The sequence below is a fragment of the Canis lupus genome, chromosome 12 (assembly GCF_048164855.1).
Source record: "Canis lupus baileyi chromosome 12, mCanLup2.hap1, whole genome shotgun sequence".
In the NCBI taxonomy this organism is placed as follows: Eukaryota; Metazoa; Chordata; class Mammalia; order Carnivora; family Canidae; genus Canis; species Canis lupus.
In genome coordinates, this window is record NC_132849.1 from 8,051,893 (window position 1) to 8,075,813 (window position 23,921).

The window sequence follows — 23,921 nt, forward strand, 5'->3', positions numbered from 1 at the left end:
CTGCCATTACTACCTGATATTCTTTAGAATCTCCAAATTGCTTTCCCTTCTTTGTAGGAGCTAATTATATAGAGTACCCTTTAGAGCTGTACACTAATAATAGAAAAGATTAAAAGGGTTTAAAACTTTAGTAACATGATTTCCTAGAATGGCACACATTTCTGATTTTAATCCCCAACTTGTCCTTTTTTTTTTTTTTTTTTTTAAAGATTGTATTTATTTATACATGAAAGACACACACAGAGAGAGGCAGAGACACAAGCAGAGAGAGAAGCAAGTTCCATGCAGGTAACCTGATGTGGAACTCTATCCTGGGACCTCAGGATCACTCCCTGGGCCAAGGGCAGGCATTTAACCGCTGAGCCACCCAGGCGTCCCCAACTTGTCCTTTTTAATACTTTGTATTGAGTTTCCCCAGAATTGGTGTCTTGGTGTCTTGATCCTAGGACTTCACTCCCAATACTCTGCTTTTTCTGTCATATTCTCTCTTCTCCTTAGCTTTTGCTGTTTCTCTGGTAGATTTTTTCAGATGCCATTTTTCTTTTCAACTCAAAAAAATTACTATGAAGTTCATTACATGAGAGAACTGGAAAGATTTAAATTTTTCTCTTTTTAATGATCCTTAGAGTGGTTTTGGACAGGATAAGATGCTTGTTAGGAACTTGGCGCTATTCTAATCTCTCTTTGCTCTGTGGGAGAGTGGCTCTTTGTTGTACATGGTACTAGGCTTCTGATGCCAGTGAAGATTAAATGATTTCTTTGATGCTGTACTCTATTTTATGCTTTGATATTAATTAGGAAGGTGCAATCTTGGGAAAGCTCTCCCAGTGAAGTGATATTTTATCAAAATTTCTTGCTCCAGGACGTTTAATAAGTACCGTATGTCTCTTTCTCCATGTGCTTTTGTATTTTCTAGAAAGGACGACGGATTTCTAGAGAAGTTTAGTATGACAATATTTATTTCTTTTGATCTGCTGTCATTTAAAATGATTCTCAGTCTTTGATTTCCTACCATAGGTTTCCTTCCTCTTTTTCAGTCATCCGATTCTTTGATTTCTAGTGGCCTTGTTGTTCCAGCCTTGTTTTTTGCTATCCCCATTACTAACAGGATCAAGTCCTAGGTCCTTTCTCTGCTGTATGAATTCCTTCAGGTCTCAGCCTTGTTGGCTTCTCCGGTATTCTCATGCATCTAACAGCACTTTATATTCCAGCAACAAGAACTGCCTCCAGTTCTCCCATATCTACTACATCTTATGTCTTCACTCACATCATTCCTCTCCCACAGATTTCCCTTCCCTACTCCTCTGCCTGTTGTCCTCACCAATTTTGCCTGCCTGGCTCAAGTCTCATGGTTCCCTCCTTCTGGGAGCTTTCTGTGACCTCTCTTCAGGCTGAGCTACATATTTTTCTCTGGGTTCCCTTACTACACTGTATGTTCATGCCTCAGAGATAATGTTCACCATGTTAATTTTGGCATTATTATATGCTTGAGGTGAGGGAAATACCAAGTTATAGGGTTACTGAACTGTTGTTGATAATACAGTTACTAGAGCTCTCTACACACCTTTGTTCTCAGTAGCATACAGCTGAACTGTTCACCTTCTCAGCCCTCACCTCAGTCTGAGAAGAATAGAAAGAAAAATGGGAGTCAGATACTGATATCAGAGCTATAAATTCAGATTAATATTTTCTGCTTTATACAAATTAAAGAAATGAATGGAGCTGGGAGTTGACTAGTGTTTGTTAGTAACCAAATACTGTGCTAATTACAATGTTTTGTTTTGTGTAATCTTTGTGATAACTGAATCAAGGGTAGAGTTTATTAAATATCCTTTTTACAGATAGTAATGGATATTCAGAAGGGTTAAACAGTTTACTCAGGGCACATAATGGTTGGGTTAGGGTTTGAATCTAGGCTTGTTGAACCCTGGGTCTGTGCTCAAATCTGTGGTCTTTTTCTATACAAATTGACTCTGCAGGTTCCTTTTTATTTTTTAAGGATTTTGAATCTTTTAAGTAGACAGTGTTCAATTTACAGTTTTATTATTTAAGGATGTGGTGATTTATTGTTTTTTTTCTATTTTAGAAATTTTCCTAATTATTTTGAAATTAGAAGTCAATATTGAGTGAATATTTTATATTCGGGCAGGTGATTTTTTTTTCACTATATCCAGGAACCTTATTGCAATTTTGTTCAGACTTCCCCCTACAATTTGCAGCAAGAGTTGAAGCACTTGAGTGTTTGGTCTGGGTTTTGACAAAAGAGTAAAAGGAGTTTGGAGTAGTCTACTAGGAGAGGAAATGAAGTTGCCAGGTATCTGAAAAAGAATGGATGGAATTGGGCAGCCCCGGTGGCGCAGCGGTTTAGCGCCACCTGCAGCCCAGGGCGTGATCCTGGAGACCCAGAATCGAGTCCCATGTCAGGCTCTCTGTATGATGCCTGCTTCTCCCTTTGCCTGTGTCTCTGTCTCTCTGTCTCTATGAATAAATAAATAAAATCTTTATTTTCATTTTTTTTAATATTCTTTTTTACTCTTTTTAGTATGAATGGTATTTTTGATACATTCACTCTTTTATTTTTTTAATTTTTATTTATTTATGATAGTCATACAGAGAGAGAGAGAGAGAGAGAGATTGGCAGAGACATAGGCAGAGGGAGAAGCAGGCTCCATGCACCGGGAGCCCGACGTGGGATTCGATCCCGGGTCTCCAGGATCACGCCCTGGGCCAAAGGCAGGCGCCAAACCGCTGCACCACCCAGGGATCCCCTAAATAAAATCTTTAAAAAAAATGGATGGAATTATATAGCTGAAGAAACTAGATATCAATTTGAAATAAAGGAGATTATGAATTTTGCATATTTTTTTAAATTAAGTTTTTTATTTTAATTCTAGTGTAGTTAACATACAGCACTATATTAGTTTATAATGAAAGGAGCCTGATACTATGTTGTTTTATAAATATGCATACAGAGAAGGTTTGGTCTTTAGTAGCAAGTTCTGGGCTTTAAGATAACCAGAAATTTTTTCTGAGCCTTTTCATGGTTTGATTTGGGATAAATGAATCAGCTTCCTTTTCTTCAGAAGGCTTTATTTTGCTATCCATAGAACTCTAACATCTCTTAGTTACTTTACTGGGATATTAGGGGAATAAGTGGTATAATAAAAAAACCTTTTGAGCCTTTCATTTATCATATAGATTACATTTAATTGTAATTGTAAATTACAATTACAGCTGAAAATTGCACTTATGTAAAACATTCCAGATCCGTGCTGTTTGATATGGCAGACATGAGCCACATTTTACTATTGAGTATCTGAAATGTGACAGGCCTAATTGAGATGTGCCACAGCTGTAAAATACCCAAGTTTGAATGTCTTACTAATAGTGTTTTAAATATTGGTTTAGATACCTAAACGATAGCATTTTGGATATAGTGAGTTAAAATATAATATTAAAATTGATTTCATCTGTTTCCTTTTCTTTTGTTTAAGTGCTACCAGAAAATTTTAAATTAAATCTGTGTATCTCATGATATATTTTTTTGGACAGCACTCCTTTAAGTAAGACGTTAAGTTCTGTAGGTATTACAACTGCTGCTACTATGTAGGAGTATCCTCTCTGATCTGGGCTGGTAAAGGGATAGACTTGTCTATACAGGGGGCCTTGGGTTTGTCTCACTAGAAGAAAGCATGTTGGCCTGTTCTAATGTGGTTGCCACATCAGTTGTGGACAAAACTGTGTTCTAATCTAGTCTTCTCACCTGACATGTCCATCAGGAACAGTATTAGTTTGTACCTTCAAAAGGTATCATTCTTCTGGATGAACTGAAGCCCAGGTAGAAGAAAGAAATTGGTCTTGGGATTTGGGCAAATGGTTTACTTTTTATAGGAATTTTGTTATAGAGATAAGCCTGAATAGTTGGATGTTCCTTTAGGAAAATGGAAATAAACCTAAGGATTTGGTGAAGCCTGAGCACAAATGTTTTTACTATTACCATATTTGGCCCCAAGCCATCTTATGAAAGAAGTTCTGCTCTGGCAGGTATCCACTTAAGGAAAAAAAAAAAAAGTTATAAATGCTCCCAAATTAATTAAACCAGTGTAGATTGATGTTTTGTCTACACAGATTATTATTTGAATTTTCTTTTTAAAGGTTCATTTCCTTCAGAATTAAAGTTGCCTCTAAACTCAACTCACAAATTCCTCTCTGGCAGCTTTTGGTTTGGGTTCACTCATAGGGCAGACGTGATTTATTTTCTTGTGCTTGTTATTAACCCAGAAATGTAATTTCAGCTTGGGCTTGGAATAGTGCTTTGGGACGTTAAGCAGAAGTGAACAGTGGAAGTTAGGTGGACATGAGTCAAATAAAACCAACCACATTTTCTCTCAGCTCTCCTTTTATAATAGATGAGCCCAAAGAATTGTTTAAAACTCCCTTTACTGTCAATTGTTCCAATTTCATTAAAAATTTTTGGCATGAATCAGCAAGTACATACTCCTGGAGGTGGTGCCGTAGCTAGCTCCTGTGTTTAGGAGTGGAGTCTTTTCATAGCAGTATTTTGATTTTGAACTAGATGCCTCATTTCAGTCTAGCCTCTAGTTGGTGACAAGCTGTTCCCTAGGGTGAGGGTTTTCTCACAACCACTTTTCTGTTTTTTAAATACTATAGGGATGGAGGTTTTTGGTTGAGAGTGGGAACTGTTTATATCTGAGGCTGAAAAGTATTCTCATTTGCATTCTACATGAGGGAATGGGAAAATGCATCTCCCATTTCAGTTCTCTGCTGTGAACCTGATTGTAAGGACTTGATAAAAGCCTGTTTTCTGGAATTCTGCTTCACCACCCAATTTCAGTTTGCTATCTGTTGGGCAGATTGCCAGAGTGCTAACCTGAAGCACCCTCATCCTAAAGGTATCAAAGTTGATGAGTGGTCACATTGGTGTGAACAGGGGAGGGTGGTTAGGATAGCCCCCCATACAACATAGGAGGTAAGACTGAGGGATCTTTTTTGTCCTTGTGGTTCATGACTCAATGTCTGGCTTTGCCCACATCCCAGGCAAGATATAGTTTCTTTCCATGGCTTTTCAAGCCCCCACAGAATTGTTGTAAGGTATCTTCAATAACATATTTAATAACAGTTAACAGTAACTCACTGTTATATCAAATGTATTATGCTGATGCTGTAAGAGAAACACACACAAAAAATTCTTATCTTTTAAGGATGATCAAATTCACTAGGAAAAAAGAAGAAAGTCTATACATAACCATAGTAGAAGGTAGGAACTATAAATGAACATGAGTTTGAGAGAAGACATGGGTAGAAATTGGGGGTCATCTAAGTACTTGGTTGGTTGAAGGGGGAAATAGAGTAGATTAACTTCTGTTTTGAATCTGTGTAATGAGAGAATGGGGGTTCTATTAACAGCGATAGAGAAATGGGCTAGAAATGCTGGTGAGTTTGAGGTGAGTTTTCCAAGAGAAAAACACTTAAAGACCCAGGAGGTCAGATGAGAGGCAGGAGCTCTAGACTCCAATTTTGAGTCTTGTTTTTGGTTGCCCTGGGGATGTATCAGATCTGTAAGGGAAAGTGTGTGATGTGAGAAGAACAGAGAGTTTGGACCTAAATTATGAGAAAAGTCCACATGTCAGAAAATGGAGGAGGCAAGGGATCCAAAGACGGAAGGTGGCAGAAAGGGATGTGTGTGAGTTGGGAAGAAGCTCTGCCATGACAATAAACCCTGAGCCAGGGGACTCCATTTTAAGACTGTGCCTTTGCCTCAACTCTGCATGCCTCTGTGGAGCTATCTCTGGTACTTACCACTGTTCCTGATTTATATATGCTTATCTCACCTGAGAGATTCTCAGCCTCTGAAGGATGGGGATAGTGTTACTTATTTTGGAATTCTTGGGACCAGTTTTGACATATAGTAGTTATTGAATGAATGACAAGAGACTGAAATAAGAATGATAATTGCAAAGATTTAATCACAATTTTTAAGGTCATTGGAAATCTTCTAAAATGTAGTTTTAATATTAGGGAGGGAAGGATGCCAAATTGCAAGGGGTTAAATTAGGGAAAAAGTGGGTATTGAGGAGGGAGGAAAGGGAGGAGTGAATATAGATCACTTATTCAAGATTTTTTACAGCTAAAAGAGGGAGAAATGCAGGGCAGTAGCTAGAGGGGACAGAAATTTCATTCGATTGACTGACTGTAGAACCTTGTCTAGACTGAGTTGGGGCAGCTAGAAAGGGGTTGGTTAATGAACTGGATTATTTAGGAGGGCTTCACTCTCACGAGTGTTAATGGGGGCTAGTTCGATGAAATGGTTGTTGGGAATGGGGAAAGAGGAAGATGGGAAGTCAGAATTGAAGTACCAAATTTGAGATCTTGTGGTTGGAACAATGAGTGTCTTGTAATGAGATCCAGAATGTGAGTGTGCTTGTGATGTGGAGCGGAGGTGGTGGCTGTTGAGTTGAGAAAAGTAAAGAACTCTTCATTTGGATGACCTTATTAGTTCTCAACCAGGATATTAATTTCATGGGAGATAGGAAAGGAAAGAGTGAGAAGATCGTAAGTCATGTATTTAAGTCATTCATGGAAGTGGAAATTGGTCCATGAGGACAAGAGATAGAGGTGAGATTATTTATTTATTTATTTATTTATTTATCTATTTATTTATTTATTTATTTATTTAGGTGAGATGATTTAAATTATAGTATTTAGTGTTTTTTTTTTTTTTTTAAAAGGTATACATGGGCAGCCCTGGTGGCTCAGCAGTTTAGTGCCACCTTCAGCCCAGAGCATGATCCTGGAGACCCGGGATCGAGTCCCACGTCGGGGTCCCTGCATGGTGCCTGCTTCTCCCTCTGCCTGTGTCTCTGCCTCTCTGCCTCTCTCTCTATCTCTGTCTCTCATGAGTAAATTTGTTTAAAAATCTAAAAAAAAAAAAATTGGGGTTTGAATCCATCTCTACTTTTTAGCGTCAAAAGTGAAACAGCATATACTAATTGCCTCTTCTGTAAGATGAGGAATAAGCATACTCTTGGTTCTCTGTATCTTCTCTCTGGATTTTGTTTATATGATCTAGGATTTAAAAATTCATACCGTAGTAATGCTATTGAATTTGAAAAATCTTAAGCATTTTCTTTAAAAATTCTTCTTTTTTTTATTTTTAAAGATTTCATTTGGGGATCCCTGGGTGGCTCAGCGGTTTAGCACCTGCCTTTGACCCAGGGCGTGATCGTGGAGTCCTGGGATCGAGTCCCATGTTGGGCTCCCGGCATGGAGCCTGCTTCTTCCTCCTCCTGTGTCTCTGCCTCTCTCTATGTCTATCATGAATGAATGAATGAATGAATGAATGAATGAATGAATGAATAAATAAATCTTTTAAAAAAATAAAGACTTCATTTATTTATTCATGAAAGACACAGAGAGAGAGGCAGAAAAACAGGCAGAGGGAGAATTGGGCTCCATGCAGGGAGCCCGTTATGGGATCCATCTTGGGACTCTGGGATCACTACCTGAGCCGAAGCTCAGACCCTCAATTGCTGAGCCACCAGGCATCCCTTTAAAAATTATTCTTGATATTCACATTGCTTTATAGTCCAATTTATAATATTTTGGACTTAATTCTGTATGTAACCTGTTTTGTGTTGATCTGCCAGTACCTTAGATTTACAGCCTTTTCATTCCGGGATTCTTTATTTTGATTTATTTTTTCAGTCAAATGAGTACATCTTGGAGTAATTTTTTTTTTCCAGAAAAGCTGCATGTTGGCATATCTTCAGAGCTCTTAGATACTTGAAAAATAGCTTTTGATTTAGTTGCTTTCATATGCAAATGGAATCCTGTTTAGATAATGAATTCTTGGGTCACAAATCAATCTTACAAGGTTCCTAGTATTGTTCCGTTGCATCTTGTGAGCATTATAGGGAAGTCCAGTATCAGACTCCACCTCTCCCTTCTTCTTCTTTTTTTAAAATAACATATTTAACCGGTATTGGTAAAGGTATATCCTGATAATTTTTTCTCCTAGTACTTTTGAGCCCTTTGGATCTGGAGACTTAGGTCTATTCTCACTTCAGAAAAAATTATTCTTTTCATTTGCTTTTGTATCTTCAGGAACACCTATTATCTTAACTAGGTCTTCATTCTTCCCATAGCTAAGATCTTGTGTCTGATATTTTAATTTTCTTTGCATTTTTGAGAGCTTCTTGAGCTTTTTCTTAAAACACTGATTTATTTTTATTTTTCTTCATTATCAGTTCTGTCCTTCATGGCTTCTGATTATGATTTTTATTTGAATTACATTTTTATATTCTTATATATTTATTCATTGCACCTAGGTCCTCTATATTTGTTTTTTTTTTCTCAGCCTATCTCTCTTCATCAGAGTCCAATGTCCTGTATTATTTTTCATTTCTTTTTCAAACCTACATTTGTCTACATTTCTTGAGAATACAGAGCCAATTCTTTCTATCCTGAAAGGGAACTTTTTTCCACAGGTGTGCTCTTCATCTACATCTTAAGGGATACCTTCTCCATCTTTCCTATTGCAGAATGTTTTAATAGGTCCCATATTGTTGTTGTTTTTCCCATTTTACTCATTCTGCTCATAGTAACTGCTTACCCATAAATAGAATCGGTTGATTTTCTTTGGAACCCCTGCTGCAGTGAGGTGAGGGGCTCTTTATGTAAACTGGTTTAACAGCCCAGCAACCCAAGAAGGTGGCAAGAGAACCAGTGTGTTGGCTTCCTAGCAGGGGGATTGAAGCTTGGCACTGTTTTCTTCTTGTTGTGTGGAGAAGCCTTTGTGCCAGGGGTCAGCTTTGTGAACATCCAGCACTGGCACAACATCCATTGCTCTCCATACAGTGGCCGAGCCTGTATGCTCTTTGGTGCTGCTGCATCCGGAATTTGCCCCAGATTCACTGCAGACTCTCTTGTTGCTCTAGCGGCCACAGGAGCCCTGGGACTCCCCAGTGCTTTAAATTGCTATTGACCTGGAGGGGTGAGGTGGAGTTCAGTCCATTCTCCTCACAGCAACAGAGTGGGCTTTCTGAAACACAAATTGGATTGTGTTATTTCTTTGCTTAAAATGCTTCAGTGGGTCCTCCTTGTCTTTGGATAGAGTTCCAAGACTGTATATAATTCCCTCTCCAGCCATATCTTCCCTGATCCATGTCTTATAAGTGAACCACACTGAGTTTTTTTCATTGACTCAAATGAGGCGTGCTTTTTCTTCTGTTCAAACCAGTACACATACACTTACTTCTCTACCTCTACCCTCTTCCTACACACGCTTCCACACACATACACACTCATACAAACCAGTTAACATATAAAGTTACTTTTTCTCTCTCTTGTTAACAGTAGTTTAAAGTTTATTCAACTATGCTGCAAGTTATTCCAACTTTAAGGTATCATCAGATGGCATATTTATGAGTTTATTCTCAAGATATTCTGTTGTGCTTCTCTCTATCTCTTTTATAGATCTATGCAGTCAGTCTCTGGTACGAGGGAGTCCTCTGGGTTTGGATCACATAGCAGTGAACAAATGGATAAAAAACTTTAGAAGTAGTTAAAGCAGGACACTACTGTGATCTTCAAATGTTGAGACAAAGGCTGCTGTTACTGTTAATATTTGGATGATAAATTCTTGTTGTAAATGTAACCTTAGGTAGCTTGAAGGGGTAAGTTTGTAGGGAAATAAAATTCAAAAAAACTTACTGACTTGACATGGGCTACCATTAGGTCCCATAATTGTGGCTTGCCAATGAAACATACCATCCCCAACTGGATCTGCAGAACATAGTTTCTCTGTTCTCCCACTTTATCCCCCAAGGCAACCTATATCTATTAGAGCACTTAGCACACTCTGTCATAATTGTGTGTTTGGTTGTAAAATCCCTATTTACAGGGTAGAAGCCACAACTGTTTTCTTTACCATTATAATTTCAGTATATATAGGTCAGTGCCTGGCACATGGTATGTGCATATTTGTTGAATGAATGGATGAATGAATGAATGAAAACATTAATTTTTTCAGTTGTTGCTGTCCCAACCTCTTCCTTCCAAATTCAGGGCTGTTACTGAGTTCTGTCAGGAGCTCTTCTCCCTACTTCCTGAGATACTTTAGTATCTTTCTTCACTGTGGACCAGGTCTATACTTTATCTGTGAAACTAGACTAATTGTGTGAGAAGATTACATTTGACAACAATATAAGCACTTATCACAGAGTGTGGTACCTAGAAATTGCTTAATAAATATATTTTTACTATTTGAAGGTGGTAGCAGCATTAGGGAATAAGGAAAACATTGATTCTTTGCCTACTTACCCTCATGCAAATGGAGACAATTAGAAGGGGAGAAGAGACCTCTATTGAAGTGGACTCACTAGTGTACAGTTATTAGGGAAATCTTAGGTTTCAGTGAAAGAGGGGGAGGGTACCTGCCATAGTATAGAATTATCCCTTGAGACATAGTTAGGGTTAAAAGGCGAGATGAATTGGATGTGGCATACATGGGATGGAGTTCAGGGAGATAAAATAAAAAGTTTGGGTATTGACTGATGAATGTCAATTAGGGGGAAATGGAGACTTTGAGGATATGAATAGAGTAGAGATACCCAAAAGGTGTGAAGGAGATGAGTTGAAAGATGATTATTATTTTGGGATTAGAATGACCTCAGTAAGAGAAGACTTAGATATAGATAAACTTGCTTAACAAATATTTTTGACTACTTCTTAAATATTATTAGCTGGGAACTATGTTTAAGTGCTGTGGATTCACCAATGAAGTAAATAGCTACCACCCATTTCTTCATGGAATTTACAGTCTAGTGAGGAACACAGACATAAATCATATACTTATCTATAAAATTTTAAACTGTAATAAATGTCTTCTGGAAAAGTAGAGGTTATTAGGATGGCGTATTAATTGGCAGAACTAATTGAGTTGGGGGTGGGCATGTAATGTGTCTTTGAGAAGGTGACATTTCAGCTGTGGATAGTGAGTAAGAATTAGTTGGTAAGAGTGGAGATAAGAGTGCTCCAGAGCCAGGGAACAGCATGTGCAAAGACCCTGAGTGGGGGGAAAGGTTCTGATCCTTTTGAGAAATGGAAAAAAGCCAGAATGGCTAAAGCCAGTGGTGTTTCCAAAGGAAAGACTAGAGAGATTGGCAGAAAACATGGATAGGCCTTAGAAATTCATCCTAGGTGTAATAAAGTTACCAAACCATTTGTCATCAAAGGTTTGATCAGGCAAATGGCATAGCCCACTGTATATACTGGGATCCTTTTGGTGATTCTTCAGGAAATATATTGGTCAGGATACAAGGAAACCAGGCTTTTGAAGAGTCCTAGAAAAGATGATGGTGTCTTGGGTTAGGGGGAACATTCATTGAGATTCTTGCACTTATCCATATGTATATCCTCTACTCGCACATTATCCCCTTAGCCACTTGCATACCTCCAGGCCTCGTGCTCGTGCACAAGTGCACACACTTCCTCATTAGGCAGACCCTGTAGACTCCAGGTTTATACAGAATGTTTCAACCAACTCTAGACCCGGGAGGATAGGATAATCAAGCTTGTTCTCTATTCTTTCACTTCAGCAATAGAATAGATCATCTGTGTGTTGAGAAGGTTCTGTAGGGCAGAAGTTATAAAAGTGCTCTGCTGTGATATGAAAAGATTGAACTCCACACCCAGGAGCTTGGGTGACTGCTGGCTGGAAGGAGATATTGGAGGTTGAATTCTCTTGATTTAACCATGGAAGAGAAGGTAGCAGGGTTAGGACAAGGGCCAGGCAAACTCATTTTTTATATGTTCCTCATGTGTTGTTGCAATGAGAGTTGACCCTTAACAGGGCCATTGATGTGATAAAAGTTTTTCCCACACACTTCACAGTTGAGAGATGACCAGAAGGATAAGGACTTTATCCCGAAGTGCTAAGGCTCAGTGATCATTTCTTTTCTTTTCTTTTTTTCCCCCTCCTCTCACTTCCCAGTCACTTGTAATTCCAAGTCAGATTGATGGTTTGTTTGTGGTACCTTGGGAGAGCCATAATGAGCTGTTTGTATCCTGGTGTGTTGCAACTCATAAATGATGTCTGTTTAGTGGTCCACGGCTCACTGGGCTAGAGCTTGTTGCTAATGAAGCCTAGGTCACTGTTTCCATTTCAGTACAATCCTCTCGGGTTACTCTGTTATATTTACTGCCGGAGGCTGTGCCCATAATCTTACGTATTTACCCTTTCGTTTTAAGACCATAGGATGAGTTAGTAAGAAAAGATCAACATGAAAACAACCTACTCTTTCAAAACTGATACAGTATTCTCATTTTTCCAGTGGTGGGTTATTAGTATTGTCTTCATTAATAGCACTACTGAAGCGTCTTGCTCGTTCCCTGTGTTTTTCAATCCTGCCCTGTCTCTCAATAGCCAGGTCCGAGTCCCCTTCCTTATTTAGAAGACTAACTTGATCTGCTATGACCTCACACCCCCAACATCCTTTTTAGCACTTAATGATTTCCATTTTTAATTTTGTCAATTTCTAACATTCTTCCAACTAGCTGTGCAAATGTGGACAAGTTACTGAACCTCTCTGGCCCTAGTTTTCCTCATCTGTGAAATGAACATGTTAGATTAAATCTAAGGTCTAAGTCTTTCACCTCTCTTACCAAGTGTCTAGTGAAGTCCACATATGTAAACTGAGGTGAGTGGCAGACACAGTTTCTATCTTCAAGAAACTTAGAGTCTAATGGGGGCAGGGACTATAAATAATAAATAAATAAGTACAACTTCTGATGTTGGCAGGATGGATTGAATGGAATAGATGCAGTGATGGAGAAAATTTTGGAGATGTGATTTTGGAGATCTAGTTAAGTTATAAGAGAAGTCAAAGGATGAGAAGTTACTAGCCGTATAAATAAGAGGGGAAGAATATTTGAGGCTGAGAGAATAGGATATGCAGAAATTTCTAAGTAAGAACTTAATGTTTAATTAACCAGCAATAAGCTACAGTATCTGGAGTAAAATATATGAAGGAAAGATATGGATTTGTGATATAGTTAAGAGACAAAAGTGATCAGCCAGAAAGTTATCAGGAGCTATGGGTGGCTCCAAGTATTTAAGGTAGCAGCCAAGGATTTGGTACCAAGTCAGCCCAAACTCATGGTGGCAGTAGAGAAAGTAGTTACTAAAAACAAGTTATTTCTTTTCTCCTTTGCTGATAGGACATGGGAAGGGCCTCATAGCCCACTGCCTTAGTCTTCATGTTAAATGGCAGTAGCCTGCAATATCTGGCAGGTGGCAGTTACTAAGAGGGATAATTGATGCCCTGAAAAACTTGCCTAACTGAGCATTGTGCAACATATTTTGGGAGTTCACCAGCAAAGTTTATGTGTTGACACAGATGATATCCATGCTGAGACTTGTTTGGGTGGAAGATTTAGTAGCTGAGGAGGACATGGATCCAACACAGCTCTCCCTTTTTACCAGATGTGTTTATATGCTAGGTAGCTCATAACAGTACTCTCTCATCTTCTCCCTACTAACAGAGAACCATTTGCTTTTAGTCTCTCCTATATACTACTTACTGGCAGACTAATCTTCAAATCCACTTTTGATCATGTCTTCCCCTATCCCTGAGCCTATAATAACTCCCCTTTGCTTGTTGTATCACGTTAGAATTCATACTAGAATTCAAAACCTTAAATGATCTCCAACCTTTTCTCCTTTTAAACCCTACCCAGAGAATACCTTTTAGTTGTTTTGATGTCTTCAAAACCTAGCTCTACCACCCTCACTGTGCCTGCCTTCTCCCTGGAGCCCGCATTTATGCTTTCTTGTTGTGGAGTAGTGGGAAAGCCCAATGACCTCAGACAGTGCACCCAACCCCTCCAGATGGTTGCCATAAGCTCCTTCTATTTCAATATGTAGTGATCTTCTGCCTTTATTCACTTGTACCAAGGATGTTCTTTAATTTTTGCATGCTTCTGTGCCTTCTTGGTGTGCTTTAACACCCTAGGATCAGGGACCTTGTCTGCAGATCTTACTGATCAAAACCAAGGCTTGGAAACTTAACTGTGCTACAGTGAGAAGGGCAGTAGATTTGGGAGTCAGGCTGGTCTGGGTTTGAATGGCAGTGCTCGTATTTACTAGCTTATGACCTTAGGAAGGTTACTTCACCTTTCCAGCTCTTATATTTCTTATTCTTAGGCTTCTGCATTGATTTCCTCCTGTGCAAGAAGTAGTGGCATGAATTGCAGTATCTTAGCAGACATTCCCCTGGGAATTTTGGAGCATACACTTGTGGTGGCCACCCAGGTTACCGTTTTCCTCATTCTGGTTGATAGAATTGGAATGCAGAGAAAAACATTCTGGCAGAAATGAGCCTGGAAGGGAATATTTTTTTGGAGAAATGTGCCTGAATCTTAGAGAAAAATGATCCACTTTGTAGAAAATAACTTGTGAGCCAGTCAGTATGCTTTCAGCTATTTAGATTTGATTTCTCTAACAATCCGTATCTAGCAGATACACAGTTGTCAGGTGTTCTAATCTTTAAGAACAATATTCATTGAAAAAGTTGTGAACTGTACCTAAAAGTACATTTTATTTTTGGATAGTAATTTTGAGTCCTAAGTTTTTCCAGTAATCTGATCATGTAATGATTTTAATCCTCCTCTTCCTGCTTTATCCTCTCTACTTCCTTAGGCCTTCATGCACTTGGGAAGCCATGGTGCACAAAGATGGTTTTCATATGGTCAGACTCACACTTCAAGTATTTATTAAGAGTTTTAGAGGCAGGCAGCTCTGTTTTAAATACCACTTCTCCTGCACTCCCTGCCGCATGCTAGGCAAGTTTTTGTTTTGTTTTGTTCTGTTTTGTTTTTGTTTTGTTTTGTTTTTTTACCTCTCCAAGCCTATTTCCTCAACTATAAATGAGATAAGTTTTGTGACAGCTCAAGCACAATGCCTGGTTCATTGCAGGTAAGCAATGACTCTTGGTTTCCTTTCCCAGGGGTGCCAAATTCCCATTCCAAGCATTATTTTTGTTTTGTTTTTTTGTTTTTTGTTTTTGTTTTTGTTGTTGTTGTTGTTGTTGTTGTTTTTACCTAGTCTGTCTTACTATAATATTTAAGTGTCTGGATATTATATTGCGTAAGAAATACATGTAAGATATTTTTAAACACTCAGTGTCTTAGAGTTATCACAGAGCCAGTCAAAAAGAAAAATAACATCAAATTGCTCACATTCAAGCAAATAAGTTTGGTTTGATGGTAGCATAGATATTTGAACAAAGTGTAAGAGACAACACTCAGTAATTTCCAGGTTACAGCCACTTTTCACCTACTTCTTGGGCATGTTTTCATTTCTAAATCACATCTGTATCCTAATTACACATCTGTTTTTACTCTGAGGTAGCATTCTGCCCATATAGTAAGGGAGCAAAGTGTTCTGTAATAAATGACATCATCTGCCTTGGGGGAAATGATTGCCAATGCATGTACTCACTCATTCAGTCTGTATTAGTTAATACCGTGAGTTGCAGTTGACAGATCCCCATCTGGAATTAGGATACCTGTGGGAAGGGCCATCTCTCATTAGGAGCGGTTGGGCTTCAGGAATAACTGGAACCAGTAACGTGAATGCCACCATGATTTTGTTTTTCTGTTTACTTCTGATTTTACCCATATCATTTTGTCTGTCACCAGCCCACTTATCATTTTGGTCCATGTGGCAAAGAGTCCCTAGTCCAAAAATTTAGAAAAGGGACACAGTGATATAGCTTGTATCAGATACCCATCCTGGATCTCTCAGCTCAAGTAGGAGAGCACGATCATGTAAAAACATGGTGGCTCCTTCAAGAATTATTGTAAAAAAAATAATTATATGGATGAAGTGGGGTTGAGGAGAAGCACACAGAAGGAAGGTGATGAGCACAGAGTTCCAGAGATGCCCAAATTCCCATCCTGCCATCCTGGGCAGTGAGATCTTAGTTACAAATACAAAAATATATTCTTGAACTGAGGTTGCTTGTAGGCAAATGATGGGAGATGGATGTGCAATCAGATAAGTACAACAGAGTGATACTAGTTCTATAATAATGGATGTATATATTAGGGGTAAAAGATAGATGGTCAGTTAGGTTAGATCAGACACAACTAACTTCTGTTAGCAATGATGGCTATGCAGCTGGGTACATTGAAGCCCTTCTGAAAATACTTGAGCCACTTGAATTATTATTTGGTATTCTGAGGACTAGGGATAGCCTTGGCATTTTCTGAGTATAAACATCATGTGCTTTTTCATTAAGAGGTCTCTTTACCAGAATGCCTTTTTGAATTATTCATTGAGTTCTTTTACAAAGAATTAAAGGACACCTTGAGATTTTTTAAAGTTTCAGTCACTTGTCCTGTTGTGTTTTAGAGAATTCAGATGATCTGAATATGAATTCCCTTTCGTAGCTCTTGAAACTGGTATTAATAAGGACGATTCATTAACTTGTTTTATAACTCAAGTGATCTGGCACTAAACTGCTTGTTAATCAAAGATGCCTTGATTATAAGTTGAAGACATACTTTTGTTCCTTTGTCCAAAGGCCTGAGAGTCTTTTCCATAGTCCTCCATTCTTTGCTCTTGTAGTGGCCTGCATTATATCCATAAGCAGTCTGGTATATCATCCTTCAGTTGGCTCTTTTTCGGGCTGATCAGCTTGATCATTTTTCTATCTTCTATTACCCTGTGTCAACTTTCTGTGTTTTACTCCACAAATCCATGTTCTTGAAGGTTGGATGCCTTAGGCTATGCACAGTTTGCTCCAGTTTCATCATCTCAGTGTTGCCTTTCACCTCCACAGTTTACCAAGGCTTTTCATTGTCCTTCATCTCTTCTCTCTACCTGTGCTTGCCCTTCTTTTGTTTTTTAATTAAACCTTTTATTTTGAGATAATTTTAGTCTCATATGCAGTTAAAAGAATTAATACAGAGAGGTATCCTATACCAAGGCTCCCGCAATGGTAACATCATCTTGCAAAACTATCGTATAGTATCATAACCAGGATGTTAACATTGGTACAGCAGGGACATAGAATAACTGCCCTGACATTTTGATGTGTAAGGTCCTTCTCCTCAATCTTTCTTACTCATCTCATATGCTCTTCTTCCCTCACTCTTCTCACTTACATATTCATTGTCTCAGGGATTTAACTGAATCAAGGATGCTACAAGACTAATCTCCTTGATAGGTTGGCTCAATTCTCATGTCATAATTTCTAGGGATAGCAATTTCCATTCTTCTTTAAGTTATTTGTCTGAAATAAATATCATTTGGATGAGCCATGGTAGCCTTAAAATTCATTTGAAGACCTAGTCTGCAGGGAGATCTGCTTGCCTTAATTTCAGGCAGGTCACATGAGGGTGAAGAATGTGTGGGAGCTAGTATTGTATTAATCCTTTGAGACTTGAGAGCCCTAATCAAAGACATTTTTCCCCCAAAGGACAGTTCTGCACAGAGGATGTGGATGAGTGTCTGCTACAACCTAATGCTTGTCAGAATGGAGGCACCTGTACCAACCGCAATGGGGGTTATGGCTGTGTATGTGTTAATGGCTGGAGTGGAGATGACTGCAGTGAGAACATTGATGACTGTGCCTTTGCCTCCTGCACCCCGGGCTCCACCTGCATTGACCGTGTGGCCTCCTTCTCTTGCATGTGCCCAGAAGGAAAGGCAGGTAAGGCCAGCAGCACAGAACTGGAGTTCAGGGAAGGGGCCAGAGAGCATTCAAGATCTCTTTGACTCCCCAAGTTGTGTCCTTTTAATTAGCATCTGTAGGAACATATTACTCAAGAGTGTTCTGGAAATATAATTGCTAGCCGAAGTACTATGAAATTAGTCTTCTTCTTGAGGACTTTTGGCTCTCATCTCAAATCTGTATACCTCAGTTTTTCATACCCTAAAAATGGAAGTTAGTGGCTATTGCCTTAGGAGCATTTATTGACCACCTTAAGATCTGAGAGAGAAAAGCACCTCAGAAATTAAGATAAACTTCTCAGAAATTAAGATAAAATTACTAATAAATGGATTTAGGGACTTCATTTTGAGAAGGAACTTTTTACTTTGAAGGAGTTAGGAGGAGAGAAGCATTTGAATGCATTCCAGCCCTCAGTGTCTATGGAAATATTCCTGTAAGGGAGGAATTTTACTGACTGCAAAGTTAATATTGCTCTAGACTCTCAAGTTAACAGCTCCCAGTCCTAGGAGTAGAGAGCAGTGAAGGGGAGGACCATGGAGGAAGAAGTTAGCTTAACTGAGAGAACTTTGTGCCCAGGACTTTTCATATCCATGCCTTTCTGAAAGCCCCACCCCTAGCTTTGTAGAAGAAGCCTTGGTTACCTGTTCTTAAGCTAATTGCAGACTGGAAAATCCAGTTCCCATGTGAACTACACAGAACGTGGGGCCTAGTAATACCTTCGGAGTGCTGAGGGCACTTGAGCCAGGAATGTTGACATGATTAAAAGGCTGCCCTAGTATAGGCTGATGATGTTCAGCTATTTTTTTCCTTCCTTTTAAGGTGGCCCCTGATCATCAGGTAGCATAATTTGGGGGAAAGTAGATTGCTAAATAAAATATAAAGTGAGTGCAATATTTAGAATATATAGTAAAACATTGTTTATTTGAAATTCAAATTGAACTGGGCATCCTCTCTTTTTATTTGCTAAATATAGTAGCACTGTCAAAAAGTTATCTTCATCGTCTAGCCATCTCACTTTCTGGCCTGTGGATGACTTGACCCTTGAGGAGAGGTCTAGCTGAGGGCTTAGGGTCAAAGCAGCAAGGTTGTCTGCAGAAACTACTGGCTTGCTGCTAGCTGTAGCATGTCCCTAAGGTAGGATTAGGTAAAGGGGAAGTTGCCTCTAAATCTCCATATTGGATTTTGGTGAGGTGACCATAAGGTTTTCCCTCCTCCATGAAAGAGAAAACTCTTCCTCAGGTAAGAGACATTTTTTCTTTGTTCTTTTTGCCCCATCCCAGGTCTATTATGTCATCTGGATGATGCATGCATCAGCAATCCTTGCCACAAGGGGGCACTGTGTGATACCAACCCCCTGAACGGGCAGTATATTTGCACCTGCCCTCAAGGCTTCAAAGGGGCTGATTGTACAGAAGATGTGGATGAGTGTGCTATGGGTGAGTACGTGGAACTTTTCCTATTCCTCGTGGTATCTATAGAGCTCAGCAAGCATTCAGACAGAAGCAAAATCTCAGATCTCTCCTGTTACATGCCCACTGTTAAACAACCTTTCTGTGTGAACATATACTCTGTTCTGAAAATTGAATATATGGAAGGTCTGTACCTGATTATTAATAGAAAGCCCCACCTTGACGACACTTTGGGCAGAAGAACAGCAGAGATGCACGAGAGTTGAGATTACCTTAGTCTGTCCTCCCCTCCCCTCCCCTCCCCTCCCCTCCCCTCCCCTCCCCTCCCCTCCCCTCTCCTCTCCTCTCCTCTCCTCTCCTCTCCTCTCCTCTCCTCTCCTCTCTCCTTTTTCCTTTCCTCTCCTTTCCTCTCCTCTCCTTTCCTCTCCTTTCTCCTTTCTCCTTTCTCCTTTCTCCTTTCTCCTTTCCCTTTCCTTTCCTTTCCTTTCCTTTCCTTTCCTTTCCTTTCCTTTCCTTTCCTTTCCTTTCCTTTCCTTTCCTTTCCTTTCCTTTCCTTTCCTTTCCTTTCCTTTCCTTTCCTTTCCTTTCCTTTGAAAATACGAAATTGAGAATCAGATTATTAAAGGCCTGGCCCTAATGCTGTAACAATCAGACCTACTTCTGTAATCCACATTTGTGGAAAGTCCATCAGGGTGCTTTGATCCCAATAATCAGTGCTTGTGTTTTCCAGCCAATAGCAATCCTTGTGAGCATGCAGGAAAGTGTGTGAACACAGATGGTGCCTTCCACTGTGAATGTCTGAAGGGCTATGCAGGGCCTCGTTGTGAGATGGACATCAATGAGTGTCATTCCGACCCCTGCCAGAATGATGCAACCTGTCTGGATAAGATTGGAGGCTTCACATGTTTGTGCATGCCAGGTACATGGGCCCATCAGTGAGTGGGGTTAGACAAAGGGCACTGCCATGCACTTTTCAGTTTAGGGTGGGCAATTCTATGAACTCTGTCAGCATTTAATTCCCAATAATGGCGGCATTCCCAACCAAGGGGACCTCTAAGGAGTAGTGCTCCTTAGAGCACTACTACTTAGAGTACGCAGTGCTAGAATTCTTAGAGCTATGGAGACCAAATTAAGTAAGTCCTTATATCAACATCAGTTTCATGTAAGAAAAATTCGGAAGTGAGTGTTTTTATGCAAGTAGTCTTTGATTTAATAAAGGATTTACCATAAGAATCCTTTAAATAGTAAGCTTTTCTGATCTCCTGATATATTATAAATACTTTACTGTTCCATTTATATAAATTATTTTACCCGTGCTTCTGTAGGAACTTGCCATTTATCCGTAGTAATGTGCATACAGTTTTATATGTATGAAATAGTTTCTACAGAAACTATTTCTTGAATCCTTAGATAAAAGACATATGGCAGTGGCTGCTTTGCCAGATTAAGGTGCTTAGCTCCTCTAGCATTGGGAGGCCCTCCTGATCTTGACTTGTACCCTGAGAGCAGTTGCATCTCCAGGTCAGCTGGTCTTTGAGAACATCAACTGGCGACCCTGTGGGCCTGGTACAGCTCTGAAAGTGAAACAGGGACAGGTCAGAGAATGTGGGACATGCTATGTTTTACCAGTGTCTTTGGAGGTAACCTCTTCTCCCTCTTCACAGTGACATGGGTATCTCGCAGTATTCTCCTATCTTGCTGATACTTGCAATGACTATTTCCCATCATGGCAGAGTCCCCTTTGACTTCTGCAGAAATGTTCATGCTCATAGAGGAAATAGTCCACTCTGCAAATTTGTGCTTTCTTGGCTAGAATATGCCTTTCTGTCTTTCTAAGCCACTTGTGTGGTCCAATTTGTTCAAGGTTTCAAAGGTGTACATTGTGAATTGGAGATAAACGAATGTCAGAGCAACCCTTGTGTGAACAATGGTCAGTGTGTGGATAAAGTCAATCGCTTCCAGTGTCTATGTCCACCTGGTAAGTGCCCACCACCTGCCCCAATTTTCTTTGAAAGCACAAAGCTGAGTGACCACAGGGAAGGGAGGAGGAGAGTGTGTGTGTGGGCTGTACATGAGGAAGTCATTAAAGTGAGCACTTTGGGATAGGAGTGTGTACAGAAATGAGTTTGTTTCAGCTAGTGTATCATCCAAATCCTTTGTGGCCAGAAGTCCAAGTCTATTCTGTTTGGCCCATGACCTCTCTGTCTGTGTATATATTTCAGAAAGTTCATACCTCACCGAAGCCTTGGTTGTAGGCTATTCAGGATTTTTTTCCCTCCCTATGGGTCATATTCTTAAAGCCCCTCTGTGAGATTTTTATTTTTAGATATTTCACCCTGGGTCCAAAAACAGACTGCACAAGTCAATTTTTTTTTTCCCAAAGAATGCTCTGTGTCTCCTTTTGCTATGCCAGTTTTTCTTCCAGAAATGATAGCCTCTCATGGTGTTTCTTCAAAGAAGTTCCAGTTCCTCTGAAGCTGTACTCACTTGTTTGAGGGTTCCATGTATAACCATTTAGTCCCTACTTCAACTAGAAGTGAAATCTGTACTGGGAAGAAACAAGTGGAGACACATGCATTTGCCTCTGATGCCCTGAGCTTTATTCAGTTATCTCAGTTACCTGTTTGGGAGAATAATTTTATGTTTGCTGAGCCACTGGTTTAAGCTCTGCTGGTAGTGTAACCCAACCCTCTTGGGCATCCTTCTCATGGGACATCATAGGTAGACCTTAGATAGATAGACATAGGATAGTCCTTTGACTTCTGTCATCACTCTGCCCTTTCAAGGTTTCACTGGGCCAGTTTGCCAGATTGATATTGATGACTGTTCCAGTACTCCATGTCTGAATGGGGCAAAGTGTATTGATCACCCGAATGGCTATGAATGCCAGTGTGCCACAGGTAAGATTGTCCTCACTTTTTATTCCCCTGGTAGGTCCATGTGAACAAAATAGGAGACTGTCTTCTAGCTGCCCTACCAAGCCAGTCCACTAATGGGCTGCCCCTCTGTTAAGAGAGAGCTGCTTCTAGCATATTTTTTTTTTTCGCTGCTCTCACTGTTTTCCTTCTACAACACCTGCCTCCTTCTCCACCACAATAGTGGCCTGGCTTGGACATTTCCATTTGGTGTCCATGTCTTTCTGGGACAAATTTTGGCAGTGATGAGTTTCTGGCTGGCTTGACTTACTCCTTTGGGAAAGGGAAGAATTCCAGCTGAGAGCTATTTTTCCCTGGGGCTTCTCAGCAAGAGACCTGTTTCTGTGTTTCTTGAGGCAAGTGATTGAACAAAGGCCTAGAAATCTAAGGGCCATTGTGTGCAAGTGCAGAGGTTTTCTGCATTAAAGACTGCTCAGGCCTTGACACTCAGGTGTGTATCTGAACGGGAGAGAGAGCTATGTCTGGGAAAGTTTAGGTCCTCTTTCCTGATTTCTGCTACTACAGTGACAAAGAATCTGCTTACAAATATTCTACATTTCTGATCTGTGGCTGTTTCTCACTTGGGAGTGGATTTGAATAAACCAAATGTCCCTTGTTATACATTTGCTCCTACACAGACCAGTATTATAGAGAAAGACTAGAGATTATTAGAAAAGATGATTTCCCAATTTATTTTTTATATGACCGCTTGAGAGAAAAAGAAGTTATGGGTATAATGCAAGACCTTTTTAGAAGATGGGTTCTTAAAGGATTTTAAACATCATGTACACGATTCCTTTCTGATGACAGAAAAGCAAACTAAATGACAAAAATAAACAGAGAATTAATATTTTGGTAGTACTGGGACATTACCATTTACTAGGCCTCCTTAGATTAGGTCCTGTCAGATGAACCACTTAACTTCTTTCTCTTTTCATGAAATGTTGTCCTTGGTTGGAGAAGTTCCAGATTTTGTCCTCCTCTGGCTAGATTATTCTCAGAGATAATCTTCACTGGAGAGAGTTTAAAAACCTTGAATTCATGTTTAAAAGGAAAGAGAGCCCCTCTTCCTTTAAAATTCTTTAAAAGAATGAATTGAATGAAGGAAGCTTTATTTGCCCCTTTTTCTTTTAAATAATAAGTTTTCATTCATTTTATTTAACAGGTATTTATTAAAAACCTTAGTATATAAGCATAGTACTCTGGGAGGGTCTGAAAGGAATAAAGAAAAGTTCTCTGTGGGATCCCTGGGTGGCGCAGCGGTTTGGCGCCTGCCTTTGGCCCAGGGCGCGATCCTGGAGATCCAGGATCGAATCCCACGTCAGGCTCCCGGTGCATGGAGCCTGCTTCTCCCTCTGCCTGTGTCTCTGCCTCTCTCTCTCTCACTGTGTGCCTATCATGAATAAATAAAAATTAAAAAAAAAAAGAAAAGAAAAGTTCTCTGTCCTCTAAGGTCAGAATTGGGAAGATAAGGTACGTGTTAGCATTAATATAATATCTGTATGTTGGTTTTGGGAAGAAAGGAATATAGAAATAAATGTATAATGGAAAAATATTGAGAGCTATTCCTCATTGAAGCCCAGTATGAAATGAAGCTGCAGTTAAAGTATCTCTGCAATGAAACCATTGATCATTTAGAAAAAGGGATTTAAATTCTATAAATTTTATTTGAAAAACTTTATTTTAAGCACAACTTTCTAGGCTTGCCTTGTAAATCAAATAGTTGACTTCTCATTGCTATAGTATAAACTGTTTAAGACATGAGGTCTGTAGGATAAATGGATGCAGCCACATTTATGTTCAGGTGTGGATGTCTAACTTGATTTTAAGCCTTCTTG

The 23,921-nt window shown here is 39.5% G+C and overlaps 1 protein-coding gene and 1 pseudogene across 1 annotated transcript in view; one reads left to right on the forward strand and one right to left on the reverse strand.

Annotated features, from left to right (window-relative positions):
* NOTCH2 (notch receptor 2) overlaps positions 1–23,921 on the forward strand; it is a 160,664-nt gene that overhangs the window by 89,396 nt on the left and 47,347 nt on the right. The window contains exons 6-10 of the mRNA XM_072769558.1: positions 17,505–17,738; positions 19,040–19,195; positions 19,899–20,087; positions 21,033–21,146; positions 21,955–22,068. Coding sequence (XP_072625659.1) covers positions 17,505–17,738; positions 19,040–19,195; positions 19,899–20,087; positions 21,033–21,146; positions 21,955–22,068 — 807 coding nt within the window. The remainder of the gene's footprint in view (positions 1–17,504; positions 17,739–19,039; positions 19,196–19,898; positions 20,088–21,032; positions 21,147–21,954; positions 22,069–23,921) is intronic.
* LOC140601053 (ubiquitin-conjugating enzyme E2 D3-like) lies at positions 9,429–9,787 on the reverse strand (annotated as a pseudogene).